This window comes from Passer montanus, unplaced genomic scaffold (genome assembly GCF_014805655.1).
Source record: "Passer montanus isolate IOZ18808 unplaced genomic scaffold, ASM1480565v1 scaffold95, whole genome shotgun sequence".
NCBI classification, from domain to species: Eukaryota; Metazoa; Chordata; class Aves; order Passeriformes; family Passeridae; genus Passer; species Passer montanus.
The window spans coordinates 1,187,633-1,203,875 of NW_024374923.1; the positions used below are offsets into that span (position 1 = coordinate 1,187,633).

Genomic DNA, 16,243 nt, shown 5'->3' on the forward strand with positions numbered 1-16,243 from the left:
ATGTGCCAGGAGGTGGTTTCTTTTTTTCCTGTTTTAATCTGAAGCTGCAAAATATTTTGGTTAGTTTCTCTGAAAGACTAAAACAGGGCTTTATAAAAGGAAGAGTTACGTACAAGAGGTTCAGGTGAGAAGCTGTGCACTGCAGGCATGAGCCAGTGGGTGCATGCATGCTGTCTGAAATGGCGTTTGAGAACAATGGTATAAGAGGATATTGCAAAATTTGTAAGGAGGAGAAGAGGAAAGAGAGGTAGAAGTCCTGCAAAAGAATTGCAGTAGTTTGAGCAGTTGAAAGTAGGAAGTTTGCAGTGTGCATATTGTGTGGTTTTGAAGTAATTCACTTCCACACCCCATTGCTGTGTCTCTTCTTGCAAATCAGACACCTGTTTTTTGTTGGAGATAGTGCTGTTTATCGTCACTTCCTGGACATCACTGAGGCTAATCAAAAAACATTGTGGGCCACTGAGGCTGATCAAAAACACAGTGTGGGCCACAATTGATCAACTAAACATTAATGGCCCATTTTGAAAGACTTAGTGAGGTAGTTAATACTCTTTTGGGAAGTTCAGTTGGAAAAATAAGGAGCCTTAAGCTCTTTGATATTATTATATGACTTTGTCAAATATTTTCTGTCTCTAGAATTACAGTGTTTAAAAGAAACACATAAAAATATGGGGGTTTTATGTTCAGATCAGTCCCTCAAAGGAATTTTGTACTGTATTACTTGGAGCATGTGGTGGTGGGCAGTCTGCTTTATGCTACTGTTCAAGGAAAGGTTTGTTTTTACCTGTAAAGGCAGGAGCATTTCAGTGGTGTCTATGAAGTTCAGGCATCTGGCTTTTTTTTTTTTTTTTTTTTTTTGCAAAAGTAGTGGCAAGATTTTTAGCACCGTAAGCATTGCTATTAATGGCAGAAATGAATTTGACATTATGTGACTCTCTGTTATCACAGTACTGGATACCAGTGTATTTACTATTCACCTGAAAACACAGCCAAGGCAAAAGAAGTTCTCAGCAACATCAGTCATCTGCAACCTCTCATATCAAGCCATGCAGACCTGCTGCTTAGCTCTGCAAGCCAACGTTCTCCAGACAGCTTGAAGAATTCTTTAAAGATGCTTTCAGAAAAAGTAAGATTCAAATCCTCACTGCAATGGAAAATGGAATAACCAAGTCTCTCTAACTGCTGGGGAGGAAGGGGGGTTTCTGCATCAGGAAATGTTAAATAAACTCAGCTAAAATAAGCATCAAAATGTTGTTATTAGAAAAATAATGTTATTTAGCATTTCTTTAGGCTTTCCATACAGAAAATTAATGAAATCTATAAAGATTGCCTTTATTTAAAAATATTTAATTCCATGTATCTTCTTTATTCTCTAGTGACCACATACTGGAGTTTGCAAAATACCAAAAATTATAAATAATTTTGTAGTATAAGAAGTCATTATTTTTTAATCTCTTCCTGTTATATTTCAAGTTGCTGCTTATGGGAGGTAGTTCAAGCCAGGTTGGTGTATAAGCTTTGGAATAACAGCATGATCAGAAATGGTGATGCAGCCTGGAAGGAGAAGCTGGGAAATTTGTTCTAGAAGATCTCGAATTTTAGTTCTCTTTCTCCTATTAGTCTGTAGCTGTAGGCTCTTCCTCATTTAAGTTCCTTTAGTTCTAAGTTAGAGAAGATAATATTTCCCACCGGTCTCACAGACCGATAACGGAGATTAGCTGAAGCCTGTAGTACTTCCCAGCATATGTTATCCTATAAAAATATGAAGCTCTATAGCTGTGACCTGAGTGGTTGTGAAGAGTTTCCCATTTCTCCATGGGCCAGCCCTTCAGTAATGCGATCCCGGTATGGCTTAATAATACGATCAATAACCATTTCAATATATCTTCAGCTATTGGGAAGTGACAGCCCTTGTGGTCTGTTGAGCACCATTACCCCAGTAGTTCCTTGTTCAATGGAGAGTTTAAAATCTGAATATTGAGCTTGGCCACTTGCTGTGAAGGCATTCCAGAAGAGCCATGGGGGAGAGAAATATTGCTTTCAGTTGCAGATGCGTAAATCCACAGTAAATCTGAGAACACTGGAGTCACTGTGAATGTCAGGGATAATGGAAGAAAGCAGAATTCAGCCTGGAAATTAAACAGAAGAATTCAAAATGGGGTGTTGTAGCAATTACAGTGTACCTTTGCATGTAGCAGGGCATTTTTAGCTGTGCATAGAACAACTGAAGCTTCTCTGTTAGAGGTTAGTTCAAAGCTTTATCTGTAAGCACAGGTAAAGCAAATCAGACAAAGAAGTGTTTGTTCAGAAGATCCAAAGGGTGGTTGCTAAGGAATGTCTGTTTCCTCTGGCCATTTGCCTTTGGGCAGGAGGAGGGGATGATTTCAAAGGGGTTGCAGGCAGCCATGGCACTAAAGCACTGCTTGAACTGTGGCCTGCTGGAGATTCTGGCTATAGAAAAGGGACAAAAAAAGACAATTCATTTAGTTTGCAAAAGTCATAGGTATTTTACATTTATAGCTGGTGACTTAGTTGAGTATGTTCGTATCAACTTTTCAGGACCAGGATCAAATTGCTGTTAGTACATGAGCTCACTCCATGTACTCTGTGGATGTCTGTCTAGACCTTTAGCTTGGAAGAGATAAATCCAGTTGTCTGAACAACTGCAGCAGGAGTGGTTCAATACCTGCTTCCCTGTCTATCACCAAATTTACTCTTAGGAAAAGAAGGATAATAGAGAAATAGGGTGGATTGCTGAGGAAGCAAGTGTGGTGGGACCAGCTGCTTGTAAAGAGAGGAAGAGAGATAGGGAGGAAAGACTGAGAAACAACTTCAGGAAAGGGAAATACCATTTCAAAGCCCTAAACTCAGTGAACCCACACAATACTGAAATTAGATCCCTCATAGTTAATTCAAAGCCTTATATTGCTGTCTGAAAATATTCTGTCTATAGTCTGGTACAATACTGGAGAATCAAGACTACCAGAGTGTTCTTGCTTATATTTAATAGAGAATAGCACATGCACTGCTGAGTATAATTACATGACACCTACTTGTACTCAAGGCATATGTAGTAGTTCTGCTATTCCATCTTTCCTGCACTTTTTACATGTAAAAAATAAATGCTCTTATGTTTTAACTTGATAGAAATTTAGAAATTAAACAGCTCTTTGAAGAAGTCATAAACATGATTTGCCTGGTGATTAAATTCTGCAAGTTTATTAAAAAACATATCACTTGATATATATAATAATTCTTTCTGTAATTATTAGGTAGCAGTGAGTAAATCTGACCTATCAATAATGTGAATTACATTTAAGTGTTCATGTTGGAAATGGAAGGACTGCCTGAATGGATTGGAAATGGAAAATTAAATCATTCCACTGCTGCTTCTTAAATGCATCTTATTTTCTCATATGAAGCATGGTTTTACATCTCCATATATAATTTACAATTTACTGTAGTTTTTTTTCCTGAGACTAACCTTTTATCAACAATTTTGTTAATTGATTAAGGAAGCCTTTAACTATCAACAAGTGTATCAGCATTTGCAGCTTGCAGAAGGCTTGATAAATTAATTTTCCAGCTCTGCCTATCTTTGTTTGCAGAAATACTCTTTAGCAGAGTATCTTAAAGATTTTGCAGAGTTTTTATTTCTTTGTATAGACTGTTTTTGTGATTTCAGTGCAATTTCATAAATAGTGATGTTCTGCAAATTTAGCTGTACTGAGATGTTAGAAAGTGAGGTTAAAATGTAGACTGCTGTGAAACCAATGGGATCCCTGAATGGAATTTAATTACAGGATAACTTTAGTTTCTGCATGAAAAAATGGAGTCTCACTTCTGTACTGATTTTCTTTTAAAAACTAAATTTCCCTATAAAATATTTCTATTAAATTATATTATTTTAACTTCGCAGTCATAGTGGACATTCTTTACATCAAGCTATCCAATACTCATAATTTTTTGAAAAGCAAAGTTTTTTTGAGTCTGCCATACTGAACCAGAGACCTGAAATTATCTCAAACAGACATCTTGGGGAGGATAGGTATGAAACCTCAGCAAAACCATGATACTGCTGTTTTTAAGGATAGACAAGTAATGGAGTTTCAGCTCTCTTGATATGGAACTGTAGAAGAGTCCTGAAGAGGAGCTTTGCTGTTACAACACAACCCTTAAATCTCATTGTGCCATGGTAAGGCAAAGTAATGCTAGGGCTTGATAGCACTATTCCCCAAAGACTAATTCATTCTTCCAAGCCTGCACCATCTGGAAGCTGGAAATGTAGAAAACTGAAATTGTCCTGCAGAGCAATTCAGGACTATGAGGAGACAGTCCTGAGGGGCTGCATATAAGAAAACTGTTTAAAAATACCCTTTCCCTTGGGCACGAAGTTGGTAATGAGGAGAAGGAATGGGTCTGGTGATATTGCCAGGGAGATGAGTAGTGTTGCCTAGTCTAAAGAATCCCAAGTCAGATCTGATTTTTGTTTAAAAAAATCAATATTTTTTTTTAGATATGCCTGCAGTTCTTATTTTTAGAGCTGTAGAGATTTATTTGCAGTAAAATTTTCAGCCTTTCCGTGTGAAACTATTTAGAAAATATTTTTTTCCTAAACATAATGAAAATAGGAAAAAAGCAGAAACTTCTCATTCAAGTACCTAACCCAGCAGCTGGAGCCTTAAGAAAACCGTCAATTTTTTAGAGCCTTTTTGTCTTAAATATCCGTAAACTTTTGAGAGGGTATTGAGACAGGAAGACAAGAAAAAGAATTTGAGTAGGAGTGGATACAAAAGGTGAACAGGTAGCATGAAGAAGGGATAGGATAAGAATAGAAATGCAGGAACTGGGAGAAAAGACTAACAGGAATCTTCTCAGGAGTTCGAGGGAGATGCTTGACACTTGTTTGATTTGGGATTATTTTGCTACTTTTTCCTCCAGTTTTTGCATAAGCAGTACATAAGGGCTGAATGGAGCTTGGCTGGGCAACCCTTATTTCTAGCATTTCCTGCTGGTTTAGGCTGGATCCTCTGACTCTTATCTACATACCTTCCCACATCCCTGTTTAATTAAGATTGCGTGCACAAAGGCATTTCAGCACTTGAATCTGCCTGCACATGGCAATCCACTATGTTCTGGGATAATAAGGATTTAGTTCCCATGGACCTGGGATAAATAAAATCCCACTGACCTGGGATAAATAAATTCAGGTAATTGTGCTGTGAAAGAAATTTTCAGCCTCCCCTGTGAACCATGACTTCTGTCTGTGGAGGGGAGCTCTGGGTGGGATGTGTGGGATGTTCTATGGCAGCAGGGTGTGCCCTCTCTCCCTGCTCTGACAGATGAACCCTGTTCAATGTTGTTGAAGTAACAAAAATTGGGACTCTTCCGAGCTGTTCCTGTGGCTTTGTTAGCTGTTACACCCTGTAGTGAAAGGAAGTGTCTGCTCCTGTTCCGTAGGTTCTGGCAGCTGATGGAGGGAATAAGCCAAGTCTCCCAGGGGAGATAGGGAGATGGGCATGTTTGTCACACCGGTGGCTGTTGCAATGGTTGTGTTGATGCACAAGTGCTGTTGCAATGGTGACAATCTGGACATGGTGAAGCCCATATGCAGAAAGTATTTTACTTTTCTTGTTGAGGTGGAAGGGAGATTAATAATGCAGGAAGATTGAAGGATTTTAAAAATATGGTAAAATTCCAGCTGTAACAGCCAACATAGAAAAATGACACAGAGATTGAGTAGCATCTTCTGAAGACCCAAGACAACTACTTCAGAGTTTCCTTTCTTTAAAATGTACATAAAATCAAGCTTAAAATCAGGTGTCACCTACCATGATATCTTGGTTGATACCTGCCAGTAATGAAATTTATCTCTGGAAACACTGCTTTTGCAGATACTGCTATTTCAGGGTTGTAGAGTGGTGGGTTTTATTTAGGGATATTATTAAACTGGTTAATTGTGTTTTATCTAACACTTATTCAGAAATTTTTATTATGCTGTGGTTGTTTACTCTTGGACCTGGTTGAGGCTCGCCTCTGAGGCGAAATTTGTAATTGGAATAAGATGTGAAAAGATTATGATCGCTATGACAGATAATGTACTCTTGTGTTAATCCTTAGAACACTGGGATTATAGAATGTGATGATATCTCTAAAACCCTTTAAATTTTCCTCGTTATTTGTTGGCCTACTTTTTTTTTCTGCCTCCCAGGCAGGCCTGAAACAAATACCTGCTCTGCCTAAGGATAATTCAGTGTTATACAACTTTGCTGCAGTACTGCATTCTTTGGTCTAACCTTTTCATTTGTTTGGTTTTTTCCTAGACGGAGTTATTTGTGCACACATTCAAGGACCAGCTGGTCAGAAGTGCCCTTTTAGCACTGTACACAGCCCGGCCTGGCTGTGTCCTCAAGAAACCAGCTGTGCCTAGAAACAGTGCAGAAGAAGGGGCTGATGCACAGCACCAGGATCATCCTTCTCAGATTAAAAGGCAGGACTCTATACCCCATCATTCTGAGTATGATGAGGAAGAGTGGGTAAGTAGACAGAAACCCTTGGTCAGTGTTCAATGTGAAACCCTACAAATCAGCATAAACAAGCTCAAGCCCTAGGTGTCCTTGTCACATGTCATTGCAGGGGGTAAGGGGTGCAAAAATGTAAAGTTGTGTTTTTCAGATGCATCGCAGATTTTGAAGCTAGATTTGAAGAATTTTCCTAAATACGGTGTGCTGCTCTGAGACTGCCTGGTTGTGCATATAACAGTGAAGATATTGAGTATCTTCTTGCCCAGTCAGAAAAATAGTCTTTGTTCTTACATGGATTGGTTTTGCTAGTTGGGCAGATTTAAGGACTGGAACAGCATATGCTGTTCAGAGGGAAATATTCTTTTCTTCCCCACCCCCTGCAACATCCCTCTCCAGCCCTCAGGCTGTAACCATTTTAAATATACTTGAATTAACCCTCAGCAAAACAGAGGCCTTTGCCCTTAGATTCTATTCTTAGAGAGTGTCTGAGGTTGTGTAAAAGAATTAAATATAACTTTTATATTTTAACATTCTTAGCATATCTTTCAAAGGTATGTATTATTTATGTGGCTGAGATTTTATAAATCAATTATTTGGTAGATGTCTTCATAATAGATCTGTTACTTTATTTCTTACGTACTCAAGCTATTTTTATTCAGTCCAGGCTCATACATTGAGTTCATCACTATATTCTCATAAATGTAAAGGGTGCCAGCATATTCATCTCTGTTGTAAATAATTAATAACTTGTGTGAGCTATGGTATTGCATCTGAACTGTAATTTTTATCCACACCCAAAAATAAAGGAAGAAGAATATATTTATTCTAGAAGAAAGGCAATTATTTTCAGCCCCATGCATTATGTAGTCATGAGATTTAAACAATAAATAACTCATTATTTTATTTGTCCTCCGGTTTTAGAGCCTTTAATTCACTTTTTTGTGTTTTCTCAACAACCTGAGAGGCTGGAATGGTGGTTCTTTCATTGAACTAAAGCCAAAACGTTCATTTTCAGCTGTTGAAACATTCAGAAATATAAATAACACAATAGTTTTTGTAAAAGAGAGAAGTTTTGCACTGGAAAAAGTGGCAATTTGTGAAAGCTGTATTTTAATTTAGTAATGCATTTTAGCATTTCTGGAGAGAAGATAGCTTTGCTGTATTTCATAACTGATTTAAAAAAGCTGGTAGGTGCTTGGTCCTCACCTATTAAACTGCACAAGTGGGTCGTTTTAAACAGTATTTATTTTTTTCTGCTGAATTAGTAAGATTATCTTGATTCAAAATTAAATGTATCTTTCACTGTTTTCTGAATTGAATTGAGTCAGAGTCATTGTCAAACTTGAAACAGTATAAATTCTGGAGAAATTTTGTGATTTTTTTCTGAATTTCAATGATTAGACTTTGGATAGATAGAAGTTATTTCTGTCAGTAGAGGTGATAAATAATGTGTTTTAATAATCAAATTGTGATTACCATGATCGAAAGAGAAAGAATAAATGCATATAAAATTTGAAAAAACACTTAATCTACTGTGAAACTCAACTGTAAAGGAAAAATCTCTAATATATGTTGCTTTGCATGCACAATGCTATATCCGTCTTTGCTGTTGTAGGTTTTTTCCTCGCTGTTACCAAGTACTAGTGTTACATTTTGCAATTGGAATTTTGGTTTTGCCTGAAATCTAAATCCTTAAACAACTCTTTAAGCTGACCCTGCTCCATCCACTTCACATGACTGTGTTACCTTATGACATCACAGAAGTACAAAGAGCCACTGGCAGCAGTATGGATTGAGCTATTTATATTGGTGCACTATGCACAGGCAGCAGGAAAGCATACTGCCAAAGGGAGAATATTTAACTTGAGAGTTTTATGTTAGGAAAGGTGTTCTTTTCTCCTCTCACCAATTGCTTCTGCTATCCTAGAACCTAGGATATCTATCCTAGAACCCTAGATATGTGTAGGAGGGCACATACCAAGTTTTCTTTTATGATACAAGAAAAGGTGGGCACATTGCCACTTGGAGCTGGCCCTACACTTCTGACTGGTTAATGGGGTTGGAGCTGCAAAGAGCAGATAAAATGGCATTTCCAATAAACTCTGTACGAATGCTGATGTGGTGATCAGACATGGGGCTGAAGGACTAATGTGTGTGTGACCTATTCCATGTGCCACAGCACAAGGGGGTATTAATCATACATGTAACTTAAGATATTTCCTGTATCTCTGAACAGAGCTCAAAAGGACCTTAAGGAAATATCTAAATATCCACTCAAGAAGACACAGCTTCTTCAGAGCTCTGGGAATGCAGATGCTGTGTCATACATGGCACAAGTAAAGCACACAACTGCAGTGGTGTCCATGGAGGGACAAGAAATGACTGAGGAGCTCTGTGGTGAATTCAGAAAGGCTGAGAATGCTTTAAAAACAAAGATACAGCTTCTGTGACTTCACTGGCTGGCAGTGTTTAGAAGGAAGACATCCAGTTAGGTGCAGTGACAGAAGAGAGTATCCTTTCCTGCTCTCTGAAATGAGGAGGCTGTCCTACTTTTTAATGATACTTTCCAATCAGATGGAAATTAATTACTTTTTTTTCAGTTGGATGAATGAAAGAGAATTATTTTACAGGTTCATTTTTAATTGTCCTAGGAGAAGTGCCCAGCTTTCACTGATGTCAAGGCCTACCTTTCCAAGGAGATCTTTCAATGTGCATGTCTGCTGGCCAGTACCATAGCATAGCTGACAGTAGAAGTGTGACTATGGTCATTTTTAACTAGCAACACCTAGCTGCATGAGCCAGGGCTCCATATCATTCCAGATGACTTCTGAAGTTTGGGAGAAGTATAAGATGTAAATGCACTGCCTTGTCTCAATGGGGTCAAGTCCTATCACAGATTTCCACCTTCCCTGTCATTGCCTTGACTTAAAGAAGCAGTAATGAGAGGGAGAAAGAGATCTTGTTTCTCTCTTTCATACCACAAACCTACCATCCACATTTGCTCCAGCAACTAGTGGGAAACTTGTGATCAGGGGAGAAGTATCCTGCTAGAAAACTAGGGTGTTATTATGACACTGTTGAGTCAGGGGCAGGCGAAATGAGACCATGGTTCAGAAGGTGAAAAAGAGATACTTTATTAAGCGGTAGTGTCCTGTTACAACCAGGATTGCTAAGGTGAAATCTGACTGATCTCAAAGTAGAAACCTTTCACACTGTTGGTGAACTATGAATGGCACACTCCAAAGGTACATATCTATAAACAACATGAACAGAAAGAGAGATAATAATTGTTTTTATTCTTCCTCTCTAAGTTTCCCAGGCCTGAAACCTGGGAGATTTCTCTTCGACTGAACTGAGAAACTCCACATTAGTATTTCAGCGTGTCAATAAAAATTTCTCCTGATCCATCACTTGACACAGAGAGTTTGTAAGAGTGCTTACTTAAGAGACTGCTAGACTCTATTTTGTCCTTTAACCTGGCACATGCTATAAAGTGATCACTTGTGAGATTGTTCATGGGCAAATTGAAAATAGACTGGTTAAGAAGATGAAAGGTCAGTGCTAGGCTACAGGAAAATATTCTGGAAATAGTAAAGAATGACAATATGAAGTGGATTAATTTCTTCTCGTGGAGAATCATTGAAAGCTACTTGATTTTCACTGATTGGAAACTGCATTTTTACTTGAGAATGGTTCCTGCCAAACTGTGGAATTTCAGCAGCCTTCTTAGATAAATGTGACTGCCTTTGGTGGAGACAGAATAACATCTCAATGAATGATAGATATCTCTACATTTACTATCTGCCCACAATCCCAGGAACCTCCTATGTGGAGAAAAAGAGCTGTGAGACAGGCCCTTGCTCCCTCTCAGTTGCTTGTATATAAAAAAGCCAGATACATGATAATAAGAGTGAGCTTTCTGCCAACAGATGTTTATGAATTTTGCTTCTAAACCCTCAGGGAATGCTTGTGAGAATGTTGCATAGACATCATCTCAATGCTGTGTTAATAGTTGGTTTGAAAAAAGAAAAGTGCTCTTTCCAATGTGAAACAAGGGCTCATATTTGTGTTGCTTGTGCAATAACTCCAGATGCTCCTTAAGAGCTTAATGGTTTTGTTGGTTTTTTGGGTTTTTTTTAGTGGGGGAATTAAGCTCCCCCAGCAGACAAAGGAAAGATAAATTAGATTGCTGCAGCCTCTCTGAGCAACCTCAGTTGCATATTCCTCAGCAACTTCAGTAACTGGAAGCTCTGAAGCTCCTTGATACTCTCTGGAGGATTCTTCATAGAATCCTTCTCCCCAAAATTATGTTTGTGGGTGGTAAAAATCAGTAGTTTCACAAATATTCTAAATGTTTTTTCAGGATTGCTTGAGCTGCATATAGGAGGAAACTTTCGAAGGAATCTATACCTGCCCTCTGTCTTTTGACTTCTAACTGTATCTAATTGTATGTGAATACCAAATACTCATGTGTCTAATGTTTTATCTCATGTACAGGTGCAGATGTTTCCACATGTTACATTGTACATGCAGCACTTTAAACAGTTGTGGAATAAATGCAGTTCTGCTTGAGTGTGACCAACTTCTTGCCTCTTGTAAATCAACAGTACCTTTTTCATAGTATGGTTAAAGCAGGTCTATCTAGGGAGAAAATGAAAACATTGTTTCCATGTTCACCTATAAACTGGATGCTCACTTGTCCTTAAGGCTGCCCACAAGAATGCTCCAGGAGTCAGGTTTGGGGAGCTGGAGGAGAGGAACTCTGTTGTACAGGTTGGGAAAGTCCATGCTTCTGTCTGTGGGCCAGTGTATTGTCTTTTGGGTCAGGATGCCACTTGTCACAGGTTGTGTCCTCAGGAGAATGGAGCAGGGAAAGATAAGATCCGTCTAGTCAGGCTGAAGTGTGGTGCATAGTTGAAAAGTAACATTAGATTTAAATGTTTGCCTTACTAGTAGTAGTAGTTATAGATTTGCCTCCACTCAAAATCCAAGGGTTGCCATTTATATGGAACTATGGTATTTCTCTGAGTTCTCAGTTTTCTTTAACCTTCTCTTTCTTCTGGCACTGTAAAATACAAAATCAAGTAGTGATGTTATATTCCCATTTTTAACCCTCAAGCAAACTCTGGTTGCTTTACAATATTTTCAAAATGACTCATCATTGAAACATATACTTGGAGAGGGGAGGGTGATTTCAGTGGGTTTGTTATGTTTTGGTTTTAGTCTGATTGTGTGTCTTGTGTACAGCCTCATTTCTTGTATGGCTTGGTTTTTTTTTCTTCTTATTCAGTGCTGCAAAAGTAGATGCAAAAGCTTTGATTTCTGCAGCATCCAGTACCTGAAGGACTCTCCCTATATCTCTGTTCCATAACAACTCTTTCATGTGTTCCACATTATTTCTTTTGTTCTCAGCTCGTACAGAATTTTTTCTACCACTCTTACTTCAGTAATTCTCCTACTATAAACTCTGTTAATTGTGATGATTGCAGTTTATGTGAGAGGTGGGGAATGAAACTGAAATGGTGTTACCTAATAAATATGCCATGACAGCAAGTTTCTCATTCTAGTAGTTGAATTTAGCATTTACTTTGGCAGAGTAACTGATGTGATAAAATACAGGATATGTTAAATTATCAAAAAGAGGTTATTACGTACTGTGATAAAACTGGCCCACAAAAGGTTTGATTTGGCAAGGCTTTTGAGTGTGTCTATACTCCTAAGGTATCATTTAAATAGACAAGCTGCTCAGTTCCTTGCTATTAGACGTGAAACTTTGTCTGCATTTTTATGTCAAGTTTGAAGCACAGTGTCTAAAACCGTAAGAATTTGCATTCATTTACACTGCAAGAAAAATCTCCATGAAAATGTCTCAGGTTGGTAATAGGCTGAAGGATGAGAGTTGTCTAATATTTCTAGTAATTTGCATGTCTGTCTCAGCTTGAGGGGTTAATAAATTACTATTGTCTTCTCTTTTTTTTTTTTATTCTTCAGTAACATGCAGTGATAATTCTGCTCTTTTCAGGACAGGGTGTGGGCCAATGTGGCAAAGAGTTTGAACTGCCTTATTGCTATGGTGGACAGATTGCTTGAAAAAGACAACATCAGCAACATTAAGGAGGGTGAAAATGAGCCTTCAGCAGCAGATTGCAAGGTGTTGCATACAGGAGGTAAGCAACACCCCCTAAATTTTTATTTTTTAATCATTGACAAGAGTCAATAAAAATCTACACAGCAACAGAAAAGTCATCTAGAGAAGATTCCATAGTATCTTTGATGAGAGTGCTAATAGCAAGGTTTTCACACTTGTAGGGAAGTTATGTAACAAAGTACAGCTTTAATATGTGCTCAGACTGCTTGCCATGCTCAGTTGTTTGTGCTAGAGTGTAAACCTTTTGCAACCACAACGTTTTCTTTTTGTAGGCTGATGTAATATAATTTACTTTAGGTTTTACTTGCATGTAATATTTTGAGGAAAAAAAATTGGACTGTGTCTTACCCCATAGAAAACTTGTATGGAAAGGTGAACATTCTGTATCAGTCTCATTCTCCTGCAAAAGCTTCTACTTTTCTGAGGTGATATACTGATTTTTACTTTCTGATTTGATAAAATTCATGTTTACCTGCATATACTTATCAGTCTATGTCAAAAGGTCAAGTGGAATAATTCCATGGGATGATGTAAAGAAAATTTTGTACATGGTGAGTCCTTGTCACTTTCTGATCTTCACCTTCTGATCTTCTTCTGATCTTCTCCTATGGCTTATTCATGTTTGCATTCTTGATGCAGAGATTAGATCTGCTTAATAAGTCTGGTGAGACTTTCTAGTCTGAAAGTGTGTTGCAATAAATTAAACAGATCCTTAGTGATAGTGGTGGTAGTCCTAATGCAAGGAAATCAGAGCCAACCTTTGTGCCGCTCTTTAGCTAAATAAAACAACTCCCCATACAAAACAACAAACCAACACAACTACTTTACTTTTTGGAGCTTTGTGTAGTTTCAACTTTCTTTTTTTTTTAATTGTGCATTTTATCCTGTATCTTCCCTTACATGTTCTCCACAGAATTTGATTACATAATTTTAAAGTTATGAGTACTCACTTGTAATTTCCTTCTTACATAACAAGAATTAAAATTACTTTTTTAGCTTTATGTCATTTGTGTGGTACTGGTGAGTTCTGTGAATTCTGATTGTAGTCTTGATTTTTAATGCAACTGTAACATCTGCATTTTACCAGTGTGAGAGGTTTGTGTTGGAGTCCTGGAATCCTTGTTTTCACCGCAAGATGTGTTGGACTTGATTTTGTATGATTAATCCAGAGAGCAACTTATTCCTTATCTGTTTGGTTCTCTAAGTTTCTGTTTACCAGACATGTAATGTTAGAGAGGAAGGTGATAAAATCTCTGTTCTCTAGTGAAGCCTTGCAGGTGAAAAATATCAACACAGCTTTCTCTACCTTTCCTGCCTTCCTCAGAGAAGGTACAAACATTTAACAGCTAGGTAGGTGTAGTTTTGAACTGGGAAGAATCCTGAGATGGTGAACTCAGGCATATTCATTGTGATTAAAAGAGAAAAACTGAATATTGTTCTTGTTCCTAACTCCCTTCTCTTCCCCGTGGTGCTAACAAGCTTTCGTGCTATTGTTAGAAGCCCAGTATGTCTTGTAGAAATGTTTTGCAGTTAAAGTGGTAGTAGTACACTTTCTCCCAGACTTTCCCCCAAGTGACTGCAGTGCATTTGTGTGTGTATGCATTGACATACATGTTGTGGGTTTTGTCTGTATTTCATAGTTGTGGAACAAAAGTTCTGATTTCCATACCTCCTTCCTCTATCTGGAAAAAAAAAGGTATGAATTAGGATAATTATTTTGGAATGCTTTCTGACAAGCCTAGCTCATGCCAGCATGAACTTTTACATAATTTCCTTTACTCTCTTCAGCCCCCTGAACATCTCCTCTGCTGTACGCCATGTTATGGATTTAACCAGTTTGTTTGAGTCTTTCATTCTGTGATCATAGCTTTGATTCAGGTTCACACCCTTCACAGGCAAATGGAATATTGGTTAGAGCTTTTAGGTCACAAGCCAAAAAAAAAAAAAGTTGAATAATTTTAAGTATTATAATAAGCAGCCATCAAGTAGAATGAAATGTAGCTCTTGTTTTAGTAATAATGGTAACAGTAATTGTTAGAAAATTATAGATGAGTTTTATCCAGCTGAGAAGTTGACTTCTGGAGCTGGTAGGCCAAGGACACAAGAAGTATCCAACTGCTGTGGTGCTGGAATAAATCCTTCCTTTTTTCTTCATTTCAGAGCCATCCCTATTTCTCTTGAATCAGTACAGTTGTCCTTCAGTGAGTGCAGTCAGTACTTTTGTTAAGTTGTCCCAAAAGTTCTGTAATACTCCCTCACGGGAGAACTGCAGAGATTTGTGGGGCAGACTGCTGTGTTTTCACGTTCTTCTTGAGTAAGACATCATTTTAGGAATGCCTTGGACAGTTTATAGGACTTTCAAGGTCAAATAGAGATGGAGGTATTTTAAAATTGCTTTCTTTTATAGGACTAACTTGAAAGATGGAGCTTTCTGAAGAGCTGTCCACGTGTATGCCAAAGTTGGTTCCCTAATGATTTTCAAAACTTTGGGGCCAGAATTTTTCATGCTTGACTTCTCTAGGAGAGTGTGGGTTTAGATGTTTGGTTTTTTCTGCATCTCCCTCTCTGAAATTTAACAAGAAACCATAAGGGTGCACTGTGAAGCACCTACACAGAGGTTGAGATTCCAAGATTACAGTTACAAATTTGGCCTTAATTCTGCTTAATTTTAAACTTGAAGCCTGGTTGTGAGTTCACAGCATTTTCCTAGATACAAAATCACACTATGTGTACACACATAGATACATTTCTAAAATTACAGACTTCTCTGCTACTTAAAATTCACAAATGTGACATAAATGAAAATCTTGCCACATCTTGCTTATATATTATACATAATTTGAGCATAATGTATTTCATTAATGCTGCAAATATATGGGCACAGATTGATCTTTGACTCTGAAACTGCTTTAGTTAATCCTCTGAGAAACTGGGCTGCTTTTGTAAGAAAAAAGAATACAGAGTTTTGAACAAAATATTGACAAGTATGCCTTGAAGTATGGGATACAATTTTGCTTATTTAGTGAACCTGACTGTTTTTTGTAGCATGTAGCAATGAAAACCTTTCAAAGAATGCACACCTGTTCATTTTAGATTATAGAAAATGTTATGACATTAATTTGATGCAATAGCATCTTCATATAATTATAGATGTTATTGTGACATATATTCAGGGTTTCCTAAAGTAGGTTTATATTTGCAGTCTCAATGACTGTGTCATTGTGTGATCTTACTCTTTTTTTTTTTTTCCAAATACATTTATATTTGTTGTTTGGAATCTTTGTAATTGGAAATATTGAAGCACTTTTTCTCCCCTGTACTCTGCCTTTCAGTGTGAATTATACCTTCTTCAGCCTTAACTTTTCATGCAGTCTGACCTTTGAGTGTATTCTAAAGACTGAATTTGAGTTACAGTTACCAAGGTAACATGCTATGGTTTCATCAGTTGCAGGATTATGAATCCTCTGCAGGATAAATCAGGAAGAGTAGAAGGATTTTTAAGGAGAGGGGGTTTTTTGGTTCTTCTAACTCTAGTCTGGCTTGCCTTGGAGAAATATGTGACAACATTAAA

The 16,243-nt window shown here is 37.7% G+C and overlaps 2 protein-coding genes across 3 annotated transcripts in view; one reads left to right on the forward strand and one right to left on the reverse strand.

Moving 5' to 3' along the window:
• Positions 1-16,243, reverse strand: part of SCOC (short coiled-coil protein) — a 702,416-nt gene that overhangs the window by 154,620 nt on the left and 531,553 nt on the right. The gene's annotated exons all lie outside the window — the stretch shown is intronic.
• Positions 1-16,243, forward strand: part of INPP4B (inositol polyphosphate-4-phosphatase type II B) — a 187,258-nt gene that overhangs the window by 113,552 nt on the left and 57,463 nt on the right. For both annotated transcript variants that reach the window (XM_039696121.1, XM_039696120.1), the window contains exons 13-15: positions 949-1,126; positions 6,324-6,536; positions 12,547-12,691. In XM_039696121.1, coding sequence (XP_039552055.1) covers positions 949-1,126; positions 6,324-6,536; positions 12,547-12,691 — 536 coding nt within the window. The remainder of the gene's footprint in view (positions 1-948; positions 1,127-6,323; positions 6,537-12,546; positions 12,692-16,243) is intronic.